The sequence below is a fragment of the Aspergillus flavus genome, chromosome 4 (assembly GCF_009017415.1).
Source record: "Aspergillus flavus chromosome 4, complete sequence".
Classification (NCBI taxonomy): Eukaryota; Fungi; Ascomycota; class Eurotiomycetes; order Eurotiales; family Aspergillaceae; genus Aspergillus; species Aspergillus flavus.
Window position 1 is genome coordinate 3,633,277 of NC_092405.1, and position 16,690 is coordinate 3,649,966.

The 16,690-nt window shown below is 49.5% G+C and overlaps 5 protein-coding genes across 5 annotated transcripts; 4 read left to right on the top strand and 1 right to left on the bottom strand.

Moving 5' to 3' along the window:
* The first annotated feature begins 254 nt into the window (after window positions 1-254).
* Window positions 255-4,791, top strand: F9C07_2283874 (putative vacuolar dynamin-like GTPase VpsA). Its single transcript, XM_041292254.2, has 9 exons — window positions 255-630; window positions 698-767; window positions 844-938; window positions 1,005-1,749; window positions 1,801-2,442; window positions 2,502-2,763; window positions 2,813-2,897; window positions 2,949-4,356; window positions 4,417-4,791. Exons 1-8 carry the CDS (start codon window positions 614-616, stop codon window positions 3,115-3,117), a joined length of 2,085 nt encoding a protein of 694 aa, XP_041146645.1. The 5' UTR covers window positions 255-613; the 3' UTR covers window positions 3,118-4,356; window positions 4,417-4,791.
* F9C07_1583223 (carbon-nitrogen hydrolase) lies at window positions 2,977-4,832 on the bottom strand. Its single transcript, XM_071508230.1, has 3 exons — window positions 4,417-4,832; window positions 3,914-4,356; window positions 2,977-3,812 (listed from the first exon to the last, which is right to left on the bottom strand). Exons 1-3 carry the CDS (start codon window positions 4,494-4,496, stop codon window positions 3,475-3,477), a joined length of 861 nt encoding a protein of 286 aa, XP_071366625.1. The 5' UTR covers window positions 4,497-4,832; the 3' UTR covers window positions 2,977-3,474.
* On the top strand, window positions 4,731-5,766 carry F9C07_10519 (uncharacterized protein; the record flags this gene model as incomplete). The annotated part of the gene is made up of 2 exons (XM_041286032.2): window positions 4,731-4,791; window positions 5,042-5,766. The coding sequence occupies 2 exons, from the start codon at window positions 4,731-4,733 to the stop codon at window positions 5,764-5,766; spliced, it is 786 nt and encodes a 261-aa protein (XP_041146647.2).
* A 1,857-nt stretch (window positions 5,767-7,623) lies between these two features.
* On the top strand, window positions 7,624-9,155 carry F9C07_2283875 (putative alpha/beta hydrolase). The gene is made up of 2 exons (XM_041292272.2): window positions 7,624-7,956; window positions 8,022-9,155. The coding sequence occupies exons 1-2, from the start codon at window positions 7,666-7,668 to the stop codon at window positions 8,856-8,858; spliced, it is 1,128 nt and encodes a 375-aa protein (XP_041146648.1). The 5' UTR covers window positions 7,624-7,665; the 3' UTR covers window positions 8,859-9,155.
* A 2,718-nt stretch (window positions 9,156-11,873) lies between these two features.
* On the top strand, window positions 11,874-15,285 carry F9C07_2203173 (cation transport protein-domain-containing protein; the record flags this gene model as incomplete). The annotated part of the gene is made up of 3 exons (XM_071509553.1): window positions 11,874-12,912; window positions 12,943-14,188; window positions 15,147-15,285. 3 exons carry the CDS (start codon window positions 11,874-11,876, stop codon window positions 15,283-15,285), a joined length of 2,424 nt encoding a protein of 807 aa, XP_071366626.1.
* Window positions 15,286-16,690: the final 1,405 nt, after the last annotated feature.

Consider the following 16,690-nt stretch of genomic DNA (forward strand, 5'->3'; position numbering starts at 1 on the left):
AGAGGAGTAGTTGACAGACGGGCCGTACTGTTCGGTTGCCTGTAGCATACCAAATTCCCATGTTCTGTAGTTCGTGCAGTTTATTTCTGTTTAGCTTTCGTGAGAAATTCATCAGCCACTGATTCAATTGCCTGATCGTAATTGTTGTTCTTTTCCCATCACTTAGGCAGCATTGTTTGGCCGCCTTTGGGTGGCCAAAAAGCACATGACGCGTCCTTCTCATTGGGTATCATGACCTCTTTTTGACCTCTGCTTTCTGCGCTGTCATAACCTTGACAATAAGGACATTCTCTGGTCAAACGTCATTTCATAAAGCTCCTTTCAACGCCAGACGTCTGTCACTGACCAAACGTGGGGTGGTTGGGTATACATAACCTGTCACTTCAGTTCTTATCGCTGGTTATCGTTGGATTGAATTCTGGACCGCAAGCGAAAGTCAACCACTTGGCCGCTCGACTTCCCGCTCTCTCTCCTCTTCCCACTTCCACCTCCGCAAGTCGGATAATACAGTCTACCTGCTCGATATCTTCATTCTCCCCTGTTCTACCCCCTTTTTTGTTCTTTAGATTTTCCTCTTTGTTGGAGCGACTGTCTCTTGCATACGCTGCCAGCCATGGCAAGCCCGACCTCGTGCGCAGCCCCTGGCCCCTCGTGCTCTATATATCCGACGGCATTGACTGACTGACGGTGGGAACAGAATAAACGTCAACGATCCCAGCTTGATCTCGCTGGTCAATAAGCTTCAGGATGTCTTCGCGACAGTCGGAGTACGTATCGTCAAGCTCTCGAAAAGCTCTGTTGTTTCAACCCCTCGCCGCGACTGACACCGCCTATTCTGTTTAGGTTCACAACCCCATCGACTTGCCTCAGATTGCCGTCGTCGGTTCACAGTCCAGTGGTAAGAGTTCGGTGCTAGAGAATATTGTCGGACGGGATTTGTAAGTGGTTATTGCTGTGCTGGTGGGAGTTCGACGCAGGTGACTGACAGCTTCACCTCACCTTAGCCTCCCCCGTGGGTCTGGAATTGTCACTCGGAGGCCCCTCATTCTTCAACTGATCAACAAGCCCGCAACTCAATCGAATGGCGTTAAGGAGGAGAAGCTGGATACGACGGATAGCGCCGCAAACCTTGATGAATACGGAGAGTTCCTGCACATTCCCGGCCAGAAGTTCTACGATTTCAACAAGATTCGCGAGGAGATTGTGCGGGAAACGGAGTCGAAGGTCGGCCGCAATGCCGGTATCTCCCCTGCGCCTATCAACCTCCGCATCTACTCGCCCAACGTCCTGACCCTCACACTGGTCGACTTGCCCGGTTTGACTAAGGTTCCGGTCGGTGACCAGCCCAAGGACATTGAGAAGCAAATCAGGGATATGGTCTTAAAATACATCAGCAAACCTAACGCGATCATCCTTGCGGTCACCGCGGCCAACCAAGATCTTGCCAACTCTGACGGTTTGAAGTTGGCACGGGAAGTCGACCCGGAAGGTCAGCGTACAATTGGTGTTTTGACCAAGGTCGATCTGATGGACGAGGGAACCGACGTCGTGGATATTCTTGCGGGCAGGATTATCCCGTTGCGCCTGGGTTATGTGCCAGTGGTCAACCGTGGTCAACGTGATATTGAGAACAAGAGACCCATCTCATACGCTCTGGAGCATGAGAAGAACTTCTTCGAGGGCCACAAAGCCTATCGGAACAAGTCCTCATACTGTGGAACGCCGTATTTGGCGCGGAAGCTGAACTTGGTACGTTCGCCTAGCGGTGATGGGGAGATTCAGGTTGCTAACTATTAGTAGATCCTTATGATGCACATCAAGCAAACCCTGCCCGATATCAAAGCCCGGATTTCGTCCTCCCTTCAGAAGTATACCGCCGAACTTTCGCAGTTGGGAGATTCCATGCTCGGCAATAGCGCTAACATCATCCTGAACATCATCACGGAGTTCAGCAATGAGTATCGTACGGTGCTGGAGGGTAACAACCAGGAGCTGTCCAGCATTGAGTTGTCGGGTGGTGCTCGTATCAGCTTCGTGTTCCACGAACTTTACTCCAACGGTATCAAGGCGGTGGATCCTTTCGACCAGGTCAAGGATATTGATATCCGAACGATTCTCTACAACTCTTCGGGTTCATCGCCTGCGCTTTTCGTTGGAACCACCGCCTTCGAGTTGATCGTCAAGCAGCAGATCAAGAGACTCGAGGACCCCAGCACGAAATGTATCTCCTTGGTGTATGACGAACTGGTCCGCATCCTATCACAGCTCCTGAACAAGCAGCTGTTCCGCAGGTATCCCATGCTGAAGGAGAAGTTCCACGCTGTGGTCATCAGCTTCTTCAAGAAGTGCATGGAGCCGACCAACAAGCTTGTTCGCGACTTAATCAACATGGAGGCGTGCTACATCAACACCGGTCACCCTGATTTCTTGAACGGACACCGCGTATGTATACTCCCTGATCCTTATTATGTGCACTAGTTCTTGGATACTGACTCGAGTAGGCCATGACCATTGTGAATGAGCGTCAAGCCGGCAGTAAGCCTACTCAGGTTGACCCGAAGACGGGCAAGCCTCTCCCTCCCCGGGCGAACAGCCCGTCGGTCGATCTCGGCAACACGGAAAGCGGCAGCGGCTCTGGCTTCTTCGGCAGCTTCTGGGCTTCGAAGAACAAGAAGAAGATGGCGGCCATGGAGGCCCCACCGCCAACCCTCAAGGCGTCGGCCTCTTTGTCTGAGCGCGAGAGCACCGAAGTCGAAGTCATCAGTATGTTTAATGTCTATCGTCCAGGGGGGCAAGTACTAATGATACGCAGAACTTCTCATTACGTCTTACTTTAACATCGTGAAGCGGACCATGATTGACATGGTCCCGAAGGCCATTATGTACATGCTTGTCCAGTATGTCTCTCTGTGCCCTATCAAAGCTCCCCTTCGACTAATGTCTTCTAGATTCACCAAGGATGAGATGCAGCGCGAACTCCTCGAGAACATGTACCGCAACAACGAACTGGACGAGCTCCTGAAGGAAAGCGACTACACGGTGCGGAGGCGCAAGGAGTGCCAACAGATGGTGGAGAGCCTGTCTCGCGCTAGCGAGATTGTCAGCCAAGTCCAGTAATCTTCCGAACGGGTGCCCGATGTGTTCGAGAATCCTGGTTTAGATACGATTTTAGTCTTTCGTCGGTCTCGCTTTAGCTGGTTCGCCTTTTAGGAGGGTTTACTCTGTCGTTGCTCGCCGCTATGCCCCATGCCTTATGCTATATGTCCTGATACGAGCGTTTTTCCTGGGGAGCCATTCTCGGATGTCAGGTGGACAAGATTCATCTCACGAATTTGTATTGCCTAATGATTGTTGTTCGTTCTTAGAATACAGAGCAGTTTAGTCTAGTGGGTTGTACAGTATATATATACAGTTCTATAAAATGATAGAGCTTCCTAGGTACATATATCACTCACACAAAATGAATATAAAAATCTACTCCCTCCCCTGATGCCGATAAGAATAATACCAGCCCTCCCTCCCCAAATCCTCCCTGACCCGATAATTCTCCTCGGCATCCCGAATCAACCCTATATCAAGATCCACCACACAAACCCCCTCCTCCCACCCCAGAGACCCCACAACACCAACCCCAGGCATGGTCACCCTCGACAATCCCAGGAATCCATCCCCCTCGTTCTCCCCCGCCGCATTGGCAAACACAACCCCACACGTATTCTCAAAACACCTCGCCGTAAGCACCGACTCCAGAAACAGCTTCTCGCAATCGGGATTCTTCGCCCGCAGCGCAGGTGAGGCATCGTTTTGAGTCCCTGTCAAGACCATCATTAACCAACCACACATCCACCGCAAAACACCCCCACAACCCCAAATACAAAGAAAGAGAAGGGAAGGGGGAGGAGAGAGAACATACAAAAAGTAGGAACAACCACCACCTCCGCCCCAGCAGCAATCAACTCCCTGAACGCCTCCGGGAAAGCCAAATCCCAACATATAAGCAACCCGACCTTGCCGATGGGTGTATCGAAGACTTCGTGGGGATCGGAACCCGAAGAAGTTAGGTATGGGCGTTCTGGGTGCCAGATATTCTTTTTTCGGTAGGAGGAGAGGATAGTGCCGTCGTTGGAGATGAAGTAGGCTGTGTTGTAGAGAATTGGGTCTTTGGGTTGGGTGTCGGTATTCGTATTCGTTTTTTCACTGGTGGGAGTGTGGTTTTCGACGATTGTACCCGGGACGATGCAGATGTTGAGCTCTTTGGCGAGGGACTGGTAGGATTGGAGGTATTTGGTGGTTATTTGGGGGTTGGTTTGGGGGAGGTAGAGGGGGTTTGTGGGTGGGAAGGCGTTTAGATGATATCTTTTTCATTTGGGAGGGTTTGTTAGTTGGGTGGTTTGATAGAGGGAGGGAGAGGTGTACTCTGGGAGAACAGCTAGATGAGCACCTTGGGAGGCAGCTTCGCGGATGTAGGTGCATGCCTTTTGGTGGTTTTCATCCATGGCGAGGTCCTTTTGAGGTTAGTTGGTTATCCTGGGTTCATTCTTGGGGGTTCTTCTGGCGGATGGTGGGGTAGAGTGATATGTACTTTGATGTGCCATTGGATTACGGCGACTCGGTGGACTGGAGCCATTTTGGTAAATAGGTGATTGGACCGAAGAGTAGTATCTTGTAATGAGGATTATAGAAAGAAGAAGGTGAAGAAGGAAGGGGGGTGGTTGATATAAGTTGGAGTCATGACGGTGGAGAGAGATCTGGACCGGTGGGGTCAAGTTGGAGTTCTCCGAGGAAGTTGGAGTATGTCAACCCTATGTTGACTTCATCCATAAACATTCTTGTATACATGGAATCATAGAGTTTCCATTTGCCCTCTCTGTCCCGTCTCTTCTCTAATTTCACTATGGAGCTATATTATTATGAATCTAGGTTAATTGTTGCCCGTTGCCCGGTGCCCTAGCCCGTTTTTGACAAAGAAGAGGATGTATCCAAGCAGGACATATATAATTTGTAGAAGCTTAATAGCTTTGGCCCACTGTGCAACATATAGCCAACGACGGACTATATAAACAAGCCCCTGAAGCCCTGATACATCCTCATCACCAGAGTCCCCTGTCTCCTCTCTTATCTAGCACAATGTACCGATCTCTGATGCTCATCGCCCTATATATATCAGCCCTAGCCGCTGCTGCTCCCAATCCCCCTTCCAACGAACCAGACAACCAACCACCTAACCAGCCAGTCGTCGGGATTCGACCACCCAACCAGCCAGTTGTCGGGCTCCCAGACAACCATCCACTCAACCAGCCTGGTGCAGGGAGCCGACCACCTAATCAACCAGTCGTCGGGCTCCCGGACAACCATCCACTCAACCAGCCAGGTGCAGGGAGTCGACCACCTAACCAGCCAGCCAACCCACTAGCCGATCAACAGGACCTATCACCTGCACGACTCGCAACCAGGAATCTGCACAACAACTGCCAAAACATACGCATAGAGAACCCACCCCCACCACTCCAAAACATGGACACCGCAAACGCTCAGCCAAGGTACGCAACAGAATTGACTGCCTCTCCGGAATCAGAATACTGGAGCGATGCGTCGACCCTGCGCGGATCCGAACGACGCGCTAATTTGCCTAGAGCACCCAAGCCACTCTTAGTGGGCAATTGCAAGAAGCGGGACGGCCAGTCCCGGGAGACAAAGTTGTCCTTGGACTATTGTCTCGGGTGGCGAGAAGAAAATGGTGGAACTTTGGTTGCGGAGAGCAGGTAGTATACATCTCCCTTCTTTATTGAGCGGCGGCGTTGGCTAATATGTCCCTAGTGGCTTCGGGATGCAGAAGGGACAATGTAGGAACTGTAACTACTACATATATTACACGGGTGTTCTTGATTTCAAAATCATATGTTCTTGTGCGAATGCTTCGGACAGGAGGCAAAGAGTATTTAAGACGTGTAAGTCAATTTGTCTCGCTGCTTGCAACTGATTTCTGTGCTGAAAGACTGTGTAGCGGGGGTGATCACATATGATAACAATTCGGGTCGTATCCGCTGCCATAATAACCCTGGGTCCTGAAGCGTGCGAGTGATAGTGGTCAGTCTGAGTCTGAGTATCATTCGGATTAGAGTCGAGAGGCTGGTGGGATTTTGAATGCTTTGCTCTGGGGTACTGGCTGTTCGTATCTGAGGTCATTGAGTTTTTTTGGATGGTGGTTCATTGTGCTGTAGTCGACGCTCTTAATCAAGCTGAATCCTGCTTCGTGTGATATTGAAGGAGTGGGAGACTATCAACATGTGGAAAAGGAAACCAGGACAGCACTAGGTCTATCTGAGCAGACCGACTGAAAATTGAAAAGACGTTCATTATCTTTTGTGGAGTATGGTTGCCTATTGCAGGTGAAAGGCGCATATCTGGTGGATAATGATGGATAGTCTTTATGTAAATAAAAGGCCTGTTCATCGTCATGTCAATATTCGCTCATATTATGTATTTCTTTCTCATTAGTTGATCTCTTTACCCCGTTGTTTTCAGAGAAGAGGGTAGCTAGATCAAGAATTAGACCATATATATGGTGGAGTACTAGTTAATGCGCGAGCGCTGCAGTGGCTCTTCATCAACAAACAGGACGAGAACATCGGTATGGCATCAGTCCTTCCGTCTAATCAAAAGTAGTTCGACGTCCGAGCTGGTTTGACTCGTTTAAACTCCGCGCGACCGCATTTCTCAATGCTGGTGCTGATTGGACTGAACTCTCCTATTCGTTTCATGCTAGTGCACCAATGAGAGGATCGATGAGAGCGCGTGGTTCAAGATATTGGACAGATGTTGCCGTTTCGCCCTTTCCGATAGTTAGCCATAGCGGGAGTCATGTTGCCATGGAAGTGTGGCTCTGGGCAATGACGGCCCGAGAGCGACAGCATTAGCTTCATTCCTTATTTCTCTACGATAAGGGTAGACCGTGCCATCGGCGGTCTACTCCGTAGAACTGGCTCCGATCTCGCATCCAAACTGCCGTCTGAAGATGATGGGTGTTTGAATCAAAACTCTGATCAGATGTTGGTCGTTTCGCACGGGATGATAATCACACCGATTCTTTCGGAGTTAGTCCATATCCTCCATAAAAGTTGGTATGTATATGGACACTCAGGCATTTGGGGCAGAATTGATATTTTTGACCCTCTGTAGATGTAGGAATGTGACTATTTGATATCCACTGTTCTGAAACGTAATGTCGGGCATGCACGGACTTCAGCCTGGGTTGTGAATTGTTCATGTAACAAGGAAGGCGGTTGTGATGAGTCAAGAACTCATTTTCAGCTCCCCATCCCATACGAGCCAAGCAGGTGACTCGATAGTCTAGAAGGAATGGTGGCCTCAGGCTACCATGTCTCTTCAATAAGCAATAACGAAAGAAATATTACAAACTAAATTGAAAAAAAAAATGTGCAATTCGAATTACGGATTTTCCTACTAAAATTGCTAGATTCAATACCTATTTATTACAGTAATATTCTGTGGTCGTGCTGTTTACCATGAATACTCCGTACTTCGTATGCAAATTCTAGATAAATGACATCATAATTGATTAATCCCCATTGTTCTTGTCATTAGAAAAAAATGATTAATATCTAGGGGAATACAATAGGATAATGTGTAATACCAAGACCAACAATGACCCACCGGCAAACCTCGGGATTCGCCGCCGAGACCAACGGGCATGTGAGACTGAAGCTATATCCACCGCTCACACATGACCTCTCTATCACCACATCGCAGACACACAAGATAGTGACCATGGCGCCCTTAACTGCCGCGGAGATTGTGAAGCACCCCGCGTATGACTCGGTGGCGTGGAATCTCCCTCCGACCACCTCAGGAACCTGTCCAGTGGCGCAAAACAGACGCGGCGGCCCCTTGAACCTGTACTATGAAATCCACGGCACTGGACCTGCAAAGCTCGTCGTACGTTCACCGCTCGTGTACATTCCCCCACTCTTCTGCATGCAAGTACTAAACATGAATCACAGTGGATCATGGGGCTGAACGCCTCACACGACGATTGGAAGCGCCAGACCAAGTATTTCGGCCATCAGAACGCCTCCAAATACACATGTCTGGTCTTTGACAATCGCGGTGTCGGTCGCTCCGACAAGCCGGTGAACTACTACTCTACGTCGGAGATGGCACAAGATGCCGTTGATCTACTGAGTCACCTGGGCTGGATCGATCTCTCGGCCCCCGCCACCCGGTCGATCCATGTCATCGGCGCCAGTATGGGCGGCATGATCTCCCAGGAAGTCGGCATGCTCATCCCCGACCGCCTAGCTAGTCTCACTCTATGCTGTACGGCCCCGCGACTCGTCCGCACGGCTCCGTTCCTGGAGAACCTGCGCGAGCGCGCGAGCATGTTCATCCCCCGACATGTGGACGTCGAGTTGGCGCGCTTGGGACACACGCTCTTCGGCGGGGATTTTCTCGACCAGCCGGATACGGAGTACGAGGATCCGAAGAAGAACTTCCCTACGAGGCGCGAGCGGTTTGCAGCTGGCCAGTTGAAGAAGCGGGAGGATCCCGATAGCTTTACGAAGAAGGGGTTCCTGATGCAGATTGTTGCGTGTTACTTCCATCATAAGTCTCCGGAGCAGTTGAAGACGTTGGGGGATGCTGTTGGTCGAGAGCGCATTGCTGTTCTGCATGGGACGGAAGACCGCATGCTTACGTTCCGTCATGGGGAGATCTTACATGAGGAAATTGGGAAGGGGATCCTGTGGAAGGTGTATGAGGGCAGTGGCCATGTGTTGATGTGGGAGAACGAAGATGAGGTCAATCAGTTGTTGGAGGAGCTTGTTGACAGGACTTCTTGATCTAGAACGATTCCTTAGATGTCTGATCATGCTTACTGGTTTGGTATACTAACTGTATTCCCTCTGTATGTACATAAACGCGGTAGCCTGTGAGGAACCAGGGTTGAGCGGGTTAATAAAGCCAAATGCCCAAATAAGCAAAGATGCACGTTTACCTCCCAGTACGGCATGGAAAGCTGACAACAGGGCTGGAATGTGACCAACCATTCAGCCGCAGACATCATCTGCATTGAACACGAGCTCCAATCAAACACCCTGCATATGAAACCAGCGCGTATATAAACATCAGCCTAAGAACCATGAAATCCATAATTTGGTTTTCTCTTTTCACCGCCGCTTTTTCTATTACAAACCCTCACTTACCACAACATTCCAACATGTCCAGCGAAAACGACACCCTTTCAGAAGGGCAATACTACCGAGGCGGAGCAGACGACCTGCGCTCCCCATGCCCAATCATCAACTCCCTCGCAAACCACGGCTACATCGCTCGCGACGGCCGTAACATCACCGGGAGCCAACTGAAGGCAGCGCTAGAACACATCGGACTCGGCTTCGACACGGCAGGAGGCCTCGTCAAGATCGCGTTCCAAGACCACGTCGACCCACCCGAAGGCACCCCACGCACAACAGCCAACTTCGGTCTGCGCGACGCCGGCCAAGTCAACGAAGACGGAGACCCCGTGCTAAACCTCGATCAACTCGGCCGTCCACACGCCATCGAGCATGACGTCTCCGTTACGCGACAAGACCGCGCGTTGGGCGATTACATCCATCTCAATCCCGACCTGTACCAGCAACTTCTCGCGTCTTCTAGCAATGGGACGTCATTTTCTATCTCGGATATCGGAAACCTGCGTAAGAAACGGTTCGAGCAGTCGAAGAGGGATAACCCGGAGCTGGATTTGGACAAGAGGATGCATTATATCGCTTGCGCTGAGGTTGGGGGTATCATGGGCGTATTTGGGAAGGGGCTCTACCATGTTCCGAAGGAGTATATAGAGGCGATCTTTGGTGAGGAGCGGTTACCGTTTGACGAGGGATGGCGGCCAAGATGGACGAAGTTGTATTTGCCCGAGGCTGGGGCGGTGACTTTGGCTATTTCGCATTATGCGTGGCCGTTTTAGGTGGTTTTGTCATGATTGAGTTTTTGATATTATTTATCAATCTGTGGCGCTCTGGAGCAACAGTTGGACAGATTGAGAAATTGTTTTTCGAAGTTTGGCGACAAGGGTCATAGATATGCTTCTGCAGGGAATAATTATGACGGTATGATATAAACCTAAACTAGGACATGCAAGTGGAATGGATCTTCACTCTTGTTACTGGCATAGATACATATATAGCACAGGCGAAGTCTCACATTTATATAATATAAATCCCGATATACATTTTCTTACGAAACCAGTATGTAACCAGTATGTATCAGCGATACTGTCCGTGACATGTGTCACGTAGAACAGAGAATACTAGTAGCTGTCAGTTGGATAGGACCAACGGCCGAGGCCCTTGGCATATACGTTCCATGGAACTAGTTCTTTGTCTCTCTGTCTTTCTCTCGCGTCTCAGAGTGTGGAAAAAGGAAAGAACAAAATAAATACAATCTATGACATATGAGCTATATACCGGAAATACAAGATGAGAAACACGCGTAGGTACTACGTATACTCCGGAGTACAGAGTAATGACTTGCGGAGAAGGCCCAACATAAAGTTCACGATAGCGTGGGAATAGAAGCGTTAAGCTAGCCCTGTATATCACATTCCAAAACAAGACCGGTGGGTCTTCTCTGTAGTTTTCTGGAAGACAGCTTCAAGACGTTCGAAAGAAAATAAATCCGAGAAAGAATGGGACGTTCTCAGAAAGGTACGGAGTACTCCTGTTACTATTACTACTACTGTCCTAGGGGACTACTAGTGAGGTAATAGCATTGACGTGGCTTGCCCACCCGCACAGCCAATGATTATGCTGGAATTAGATGCCATTGTGGCTTGTACATACGACATCACGGCGGAAAAGATAAAACGTGTGTCCCTGTACTGATCGCAATTGGATGACAGGTATGTTGACATGTCTGAAGATAAGGCTAAGATGTATGTATGATACGCGATTGATCCCTGTCATGTCGAGAGTTGAAAGGAGAAAATCCAAAAGAAAAAGAAAAGCCAAGACTGGCTGGACCCAAAAAAGATGGAGACCTCCGCGACCGCCTTCAGGTTAAGGTTAAGATGGGCTTCTGGCTCGGCGAAAGAGCCAATCCGGGTAAGCGATCTACCGATGTGGCGCATGGTCGAGGTGGAGCCACGAGGAGGGACGGCCACCGGTTGCGCACTTCCTTCTGCAGCCGGTCCTCAGGCAGAGAGATTAAAGTACGGAAGTTGATTAGCAGAACCATTGCGGCGCTTTTGCTCCAGTGAGGGATTAATTCATGTTTGCTTTTTTCTCTTACGAACTAACGCTTTTCATTTCCCCTAGCATTGCCTCTTTTCTGCAGCTTATTTAGTGTCCGGCCTAATTTTTTTCTTTTCACATCTGAAAAAATAAATAATAAAATTCCGGACTTTTTTTTTATTTTTTCCTTAAAGAAAGATTCCCTTTTCCCCTTGACAATTCTCTTTCATCGGAACCTCTTGTCAGGTTCCCGCGGACACCGCTTACGGAGTGGATTTCTTATCGCATGACCAATTCCATTCAATCATGCCCTTGACGCCAACATACCTCCAGCTAATATGCCGTCTTGCAAGAACTAGACGCTAACACGGGTCGGTTCTGCGGCCTGTTCGCGGTTGCGACACCTTTCCCCATCAGAATCTCATTGTCTTGCGGACGTCGTGCGGTCATCCAACTACTACATCAGAATTGCGCGATAACCTTTGATCTTCATTCCGACAGCCAACTTCTAGAATCCTTCCCGCGCATCACCCACGCGAGAATTCTTCGACGATTTCGTGGCTCCCAGACGGACGACTGTTCCACCGTCTATCACCAAGCGGTGGTACAGCCGTGGTCGTCAAGATGTTCTCCTCTTTCATTCGCGGGGTATCCTCGCTCAAGTCGCAGGTGCCACTATTAAAGAACCTTCACCTCAACTACATCTTGATACACTATACTTATATCATTGCGATGAGCATAATCACCTCGATTATCATTTACCCAGGAAACGACCTCGCCTACATCGATGCTCTCTTCTTCGCAGCGGGGGCCGCCACGCAGAGTGGACTGAATACCGTCGACTTCAACCTGCTAAGGACATACCAGCAGGTGATCCTCTACTGGGTCTCCATGCTGACAACTCCCATTTTCATCAATACCGTTCTCGTCTTTGTCCGACTGTACTGGTTTGAGAAGCGGTTTCAGCACGTGGTGCGTGATGCTCGAGCTTTGCGCCAGACCCGATCCAGAATGCGGACCATTAGCGAAGACAAGGATAACCAGACTCATGACCGTGAGGAGGCCGGTGTTGGGGGTCGCGCCATTGTGGTGTTGCGCAATAACCAGGGAGACGCCCCGGGCCGGGAGCAACAAGACGCTATCTACAAAACACCCTCCGACAGTGAGTCGGGGCCCAGTTCGTCAGCGGCCAGAGATGAGAGTGGCAATACCTCTGAGCAAGAAACCGACCCGAACAACAACTTGAAGCGAGGGTTTGGGAGTCTCCGGGTTCCAGCCCAGTTGAGCCCCGAACAGCACATTGCCTTCTTGGAGAACCAAAGGAAGCCCAAGGGTGCGTTGAGAATTCCCAGTCCAAGGGAATATGATCGTGGTGGCGTTCCCGAGGCCCTGGAAGAAGGGGAAGGTGAAGGAGCAGAAGCCGCTCGCCAGACCAGCAATCTATCCGACGAGCCACCGAGCCCACGCCATGTGGAGGAGGATGACCAGGTAGGACCGATGGAGGGTCCGCATATCACCATCAATGAGCCGGATATGATCCGGACACGGACGAGGAATTCCACCTTCCCCCGGCTAGATACCCGTCCTACCGTGCGCGAGACGAGGGACTTCGGCGATCCGTCGCCTCTTGCTCGCACCACCACCCGGAGACCCACGTTCACCGGTGTGTTTCGGTCCCTGACGCAGGAGAGAGACCGGAACACGCTTCCATATCTGAGCTGGAATGCAACGGTCGGTCGTAATTCCCAGTTCGTTGATTTGACTGAGGAACAACGTGATGAGCTAGGAGGCATCGAATATCGGGCACTCAAAACATTGGCGGTCGTGTTGATCTCGTACTATGTCTTCTTTCACCTGCTGGGGGTCGTCTGCCTAGTGCCATGGATCATGACGACCCGTTGGGGTGCGGTTGTCACCAATATCGGGCAAGGTCGACCTTGGTGGGCGATCTTCACGGCTGCGTCCTCTTTCAACGACGTGGGGTTCTCCATCACCCCTGACTCGATGAGCTCCTTCCAGGAAGCCGTTTTTCCCCTGCTTCTGTTGGCATTCCTCATCATTATCGGCAACACAGGCTTCCCCTGTATGTTGCGATTGATCATTTGGCTGTTGTCCAAGTTTGCGCGAAAAGAATCTCCCTTGTGGGAGGAGTTGAGGTTTCTCTTAGATCACCCTCGTCGCTGTTTCACCCTTCTCTTCCCCCGTAATGCTACCTGGTGGCTGTTCGCGATCCTAGTGGCGTTGAACGGGATTGATCTGATCTTTTTCATTATTCTGGACTTGAAAGATTCGGCGGTCACCTCATTATCTACCGGTATCAAAATTCTAGACGGCCTTTACCAGGCCGCGTGCACACGTACTGCAGGCTTTTCTGTTGTCAGCATATCCGAATTACATCCCGCTGTCCAGGTGTCCTACATGATCATGATGTATATTTCCGTTTTTCCGATTGCCATCTCTCTCCGGCGAACCAATGTCTATGAAGAGCAGAGTCTTGGAGTCTACCCTGCAGAGGAAGATGACAACGAGGACAACCAGACCGCGCCGAGTTATATTGGAGCTCACTTGCGGCGGCAGCTAAGTTTCGACTTGTGGTACGTGTTCTTGGGCTTGTTCATCATCACTATTGTAGAAGGAGGGCGCCTGCAGCGCCAGGACGATTACTCGTTTCAAATCTGGTCTGTGCTTTTCGAGGTCGTCTCCGCCTATGGCACTGTCGGTTTATCCATGGGGTACCCAGGAGTCAATGCATCTTTCGCGAGTCAGTTCCAAACACTGTCCAAGTTAGTTATCATCGCCATGCAAGTCCGTGGTCGGCATCGTGGTCTCCCCTACTCACTGGACCGTGCCATCCTGCTTCCATCCGAGGCTTTGAACCACCATGAAATTGCGGATGCAGAGCGTCGAATGCGCCGCCGTGCCTCCAGTCTCAGCCAGATGTCTGTGGATCACCGGCTGTCCCAGGCTCAGGAGAACGGCACGTCTACCGGGCTTGATCCCCGAGATAAAAACACATCCGCGTGGTTCAGTGGGAGCCCTTTTATGCGTCGCCAATCTACCATGCGATCACAAAGATCTCAGCGGTAGTGCTTTGGCTATGAAATTAGATTGATTTCCTAGAAGCTCTCTTGCTTTATCGTGACCCTCACTCCAATGGTCTTAATCTTGTCTGATTGGGTGTAACATTTGCTTTCGGTGCTGTAGACCTTCTGTTACTGGGTTACATCTGTCTTTGAGCGTCGTGTCTTTTAGTGTATCATTGCTCGAGCGTCTACAATGCTTTCCTCCCTAGGGTTGTATAGTGTGGCTTTGTGCGGCAATTTAGGTGGCTAGTTTTCTCTTCTTGTATATATCCAATTTAAAAGCCACGCAGCAGGCTGTGTGTCTAATTTCCCACGATCTATTTAGTGTATCGTAAGAAGCTGCCCGAGTATCAACTGCTTTTTGAGCCAGCATCCTGGCGATTTACAATGTCCACAATAACATGCCGTTCAAAGAACACCACCAGTACAAAGCGACAACCACAGCGCCTTTGATCAAACCAGGATTCACACATAAGCGCCTTCCAGCTCCATAAAATAAATAGAAGTATATATCAGTCGCTGACGCAAGTCTATTTGCTCTTCGAGCAGAGCAAATACACCTCCGGGTTCTGCTTCTCTGGAGAAAGATGTCCTGGAGAAGTCAGGATTATCCAGCAATATCACTCCGCACGATGCTGGTACAAAGGCAGCTTTAATATCTCTTGAATGGTATCATATATTGTGTTGATTTTTCTCGCCCCTTTGCTTACTACTTGGCTGCCAAAACTGAATCCCCATCCATTATTTCACCACTGGACGACTTTCTACACACATTGAGCATACGCTCCCAAGCATCATTTCAAGGTGATAATAGATATTCGTGCCTGTACCACTTCTCCAAAGATCTAAAAAGGCCCCTCGGACAAGCACCTTCCTCTAAAGCCCATCGAATCTTGCCTCAGAGCCATACAGCCAATAGTCCATCTTTACCAGTTCCTCTATTTACCCGATAGACAGACAACCAGTACTTCAATCCACGACCCAAGAGGCGCACCCTGAAACTAGCCCTACTACTATAGCCCCTCTAAGCCCGAATAACCACCCAGTCCTACCTGTTTCAAGACAAAGATGCCATACCATATGCTCACACAACCGAAAGATCCCGCTTTCGAAAGATAAACCCCCTAATCAAATATGTCATCCACTAGCAGCACGACCAAGCTTTCCCGGCCCGGGATCCGTCATCGGAACGATCATGTTATCGGTACTCAGCATTAAGGGCCGAAAGAAGGGACGATCGTGACTTTGCCGTCCGGATGTGCGGGTGTGCAAATCTCCGGGTGAAGCTTTTCGGTAGGATGACAGGTAATATGTGGAGCTGGTTTTGATAGTGGATGGCTTGTCTTGGAATCTACTTTGATGAATGGGGTCTTGACTTCTTAAAGGGTGGGCTTAGTGAAAATTGACATTGTGGTGTGCTGTTTTATCTCTGGTCTGGAATTTAGTGATTTATCATGCTTTCTATTGACTGTGTAGCTAGGGTATATCTCCATGAGGTTAATGTTATTCTGGCTTTCATTATAAATTCAATTATCGTTTCCATAAAGTAGACAGCACAAAAAACATACGATACTCTCAATCCTCCACATCATCAACTCACCTCACCCACGACCCCAAATACCAAATCCATATTGGCGAGCGGTATCGGAAGAAACCTCCAATGTCTAAGACACTCAACTGATCCTTCAATTTACACCCCTAAAAGGGTAAAAAACCCAATCCATCGCCCGCAGGAACAACGCTATCCAGACAAGCATCCTTAGCTATGCTTAGCGTCGATGTCGATCACTGCCAAGTTCTTAGAGTAGTCTACCGGATATCGTATCAGACCGCTTGTCCGCCGCCACTGACATAGCCGTAATCTCCGAGATAATCTAGCTGGTTATCTAGACGGACTAAGACAGTCAATAGACTAGATAGTGTAGTGACACCTAGCAAACCCTACATATGCACGTGGACTAGGTATATTGCAGGTTGAAAGTAGTTCAAACTCAAGTCACGACTTCGGTGAATCTTCGGGGGTATAGCTTTAACATTTCTGGGTAATCAAGTAAACTATAGTTTTACATTGATTGGGCTGAAGTCTCCTTCCTTCAGCAACAGTACCTAGACCACGCTATTTTCTATAGAGGTCCTTAGTCCTACTAAACACGTGGGTGGAGTCCGAAGGATCTAATTCCTAAAGTTTCCCTACACATTTCCTCCTCCATCCAGAACAGTCTCAAACCGAATAGCGAGAAAAGGCACTATTGTTCTTCCTAAATTGCGCCCTGCATTATTCGCCCCGTTAGGATACTTATCCTACGGAGTAGTCTATCAGTAGATAAACTAAATAGATAATGATATTGTATAGGTACT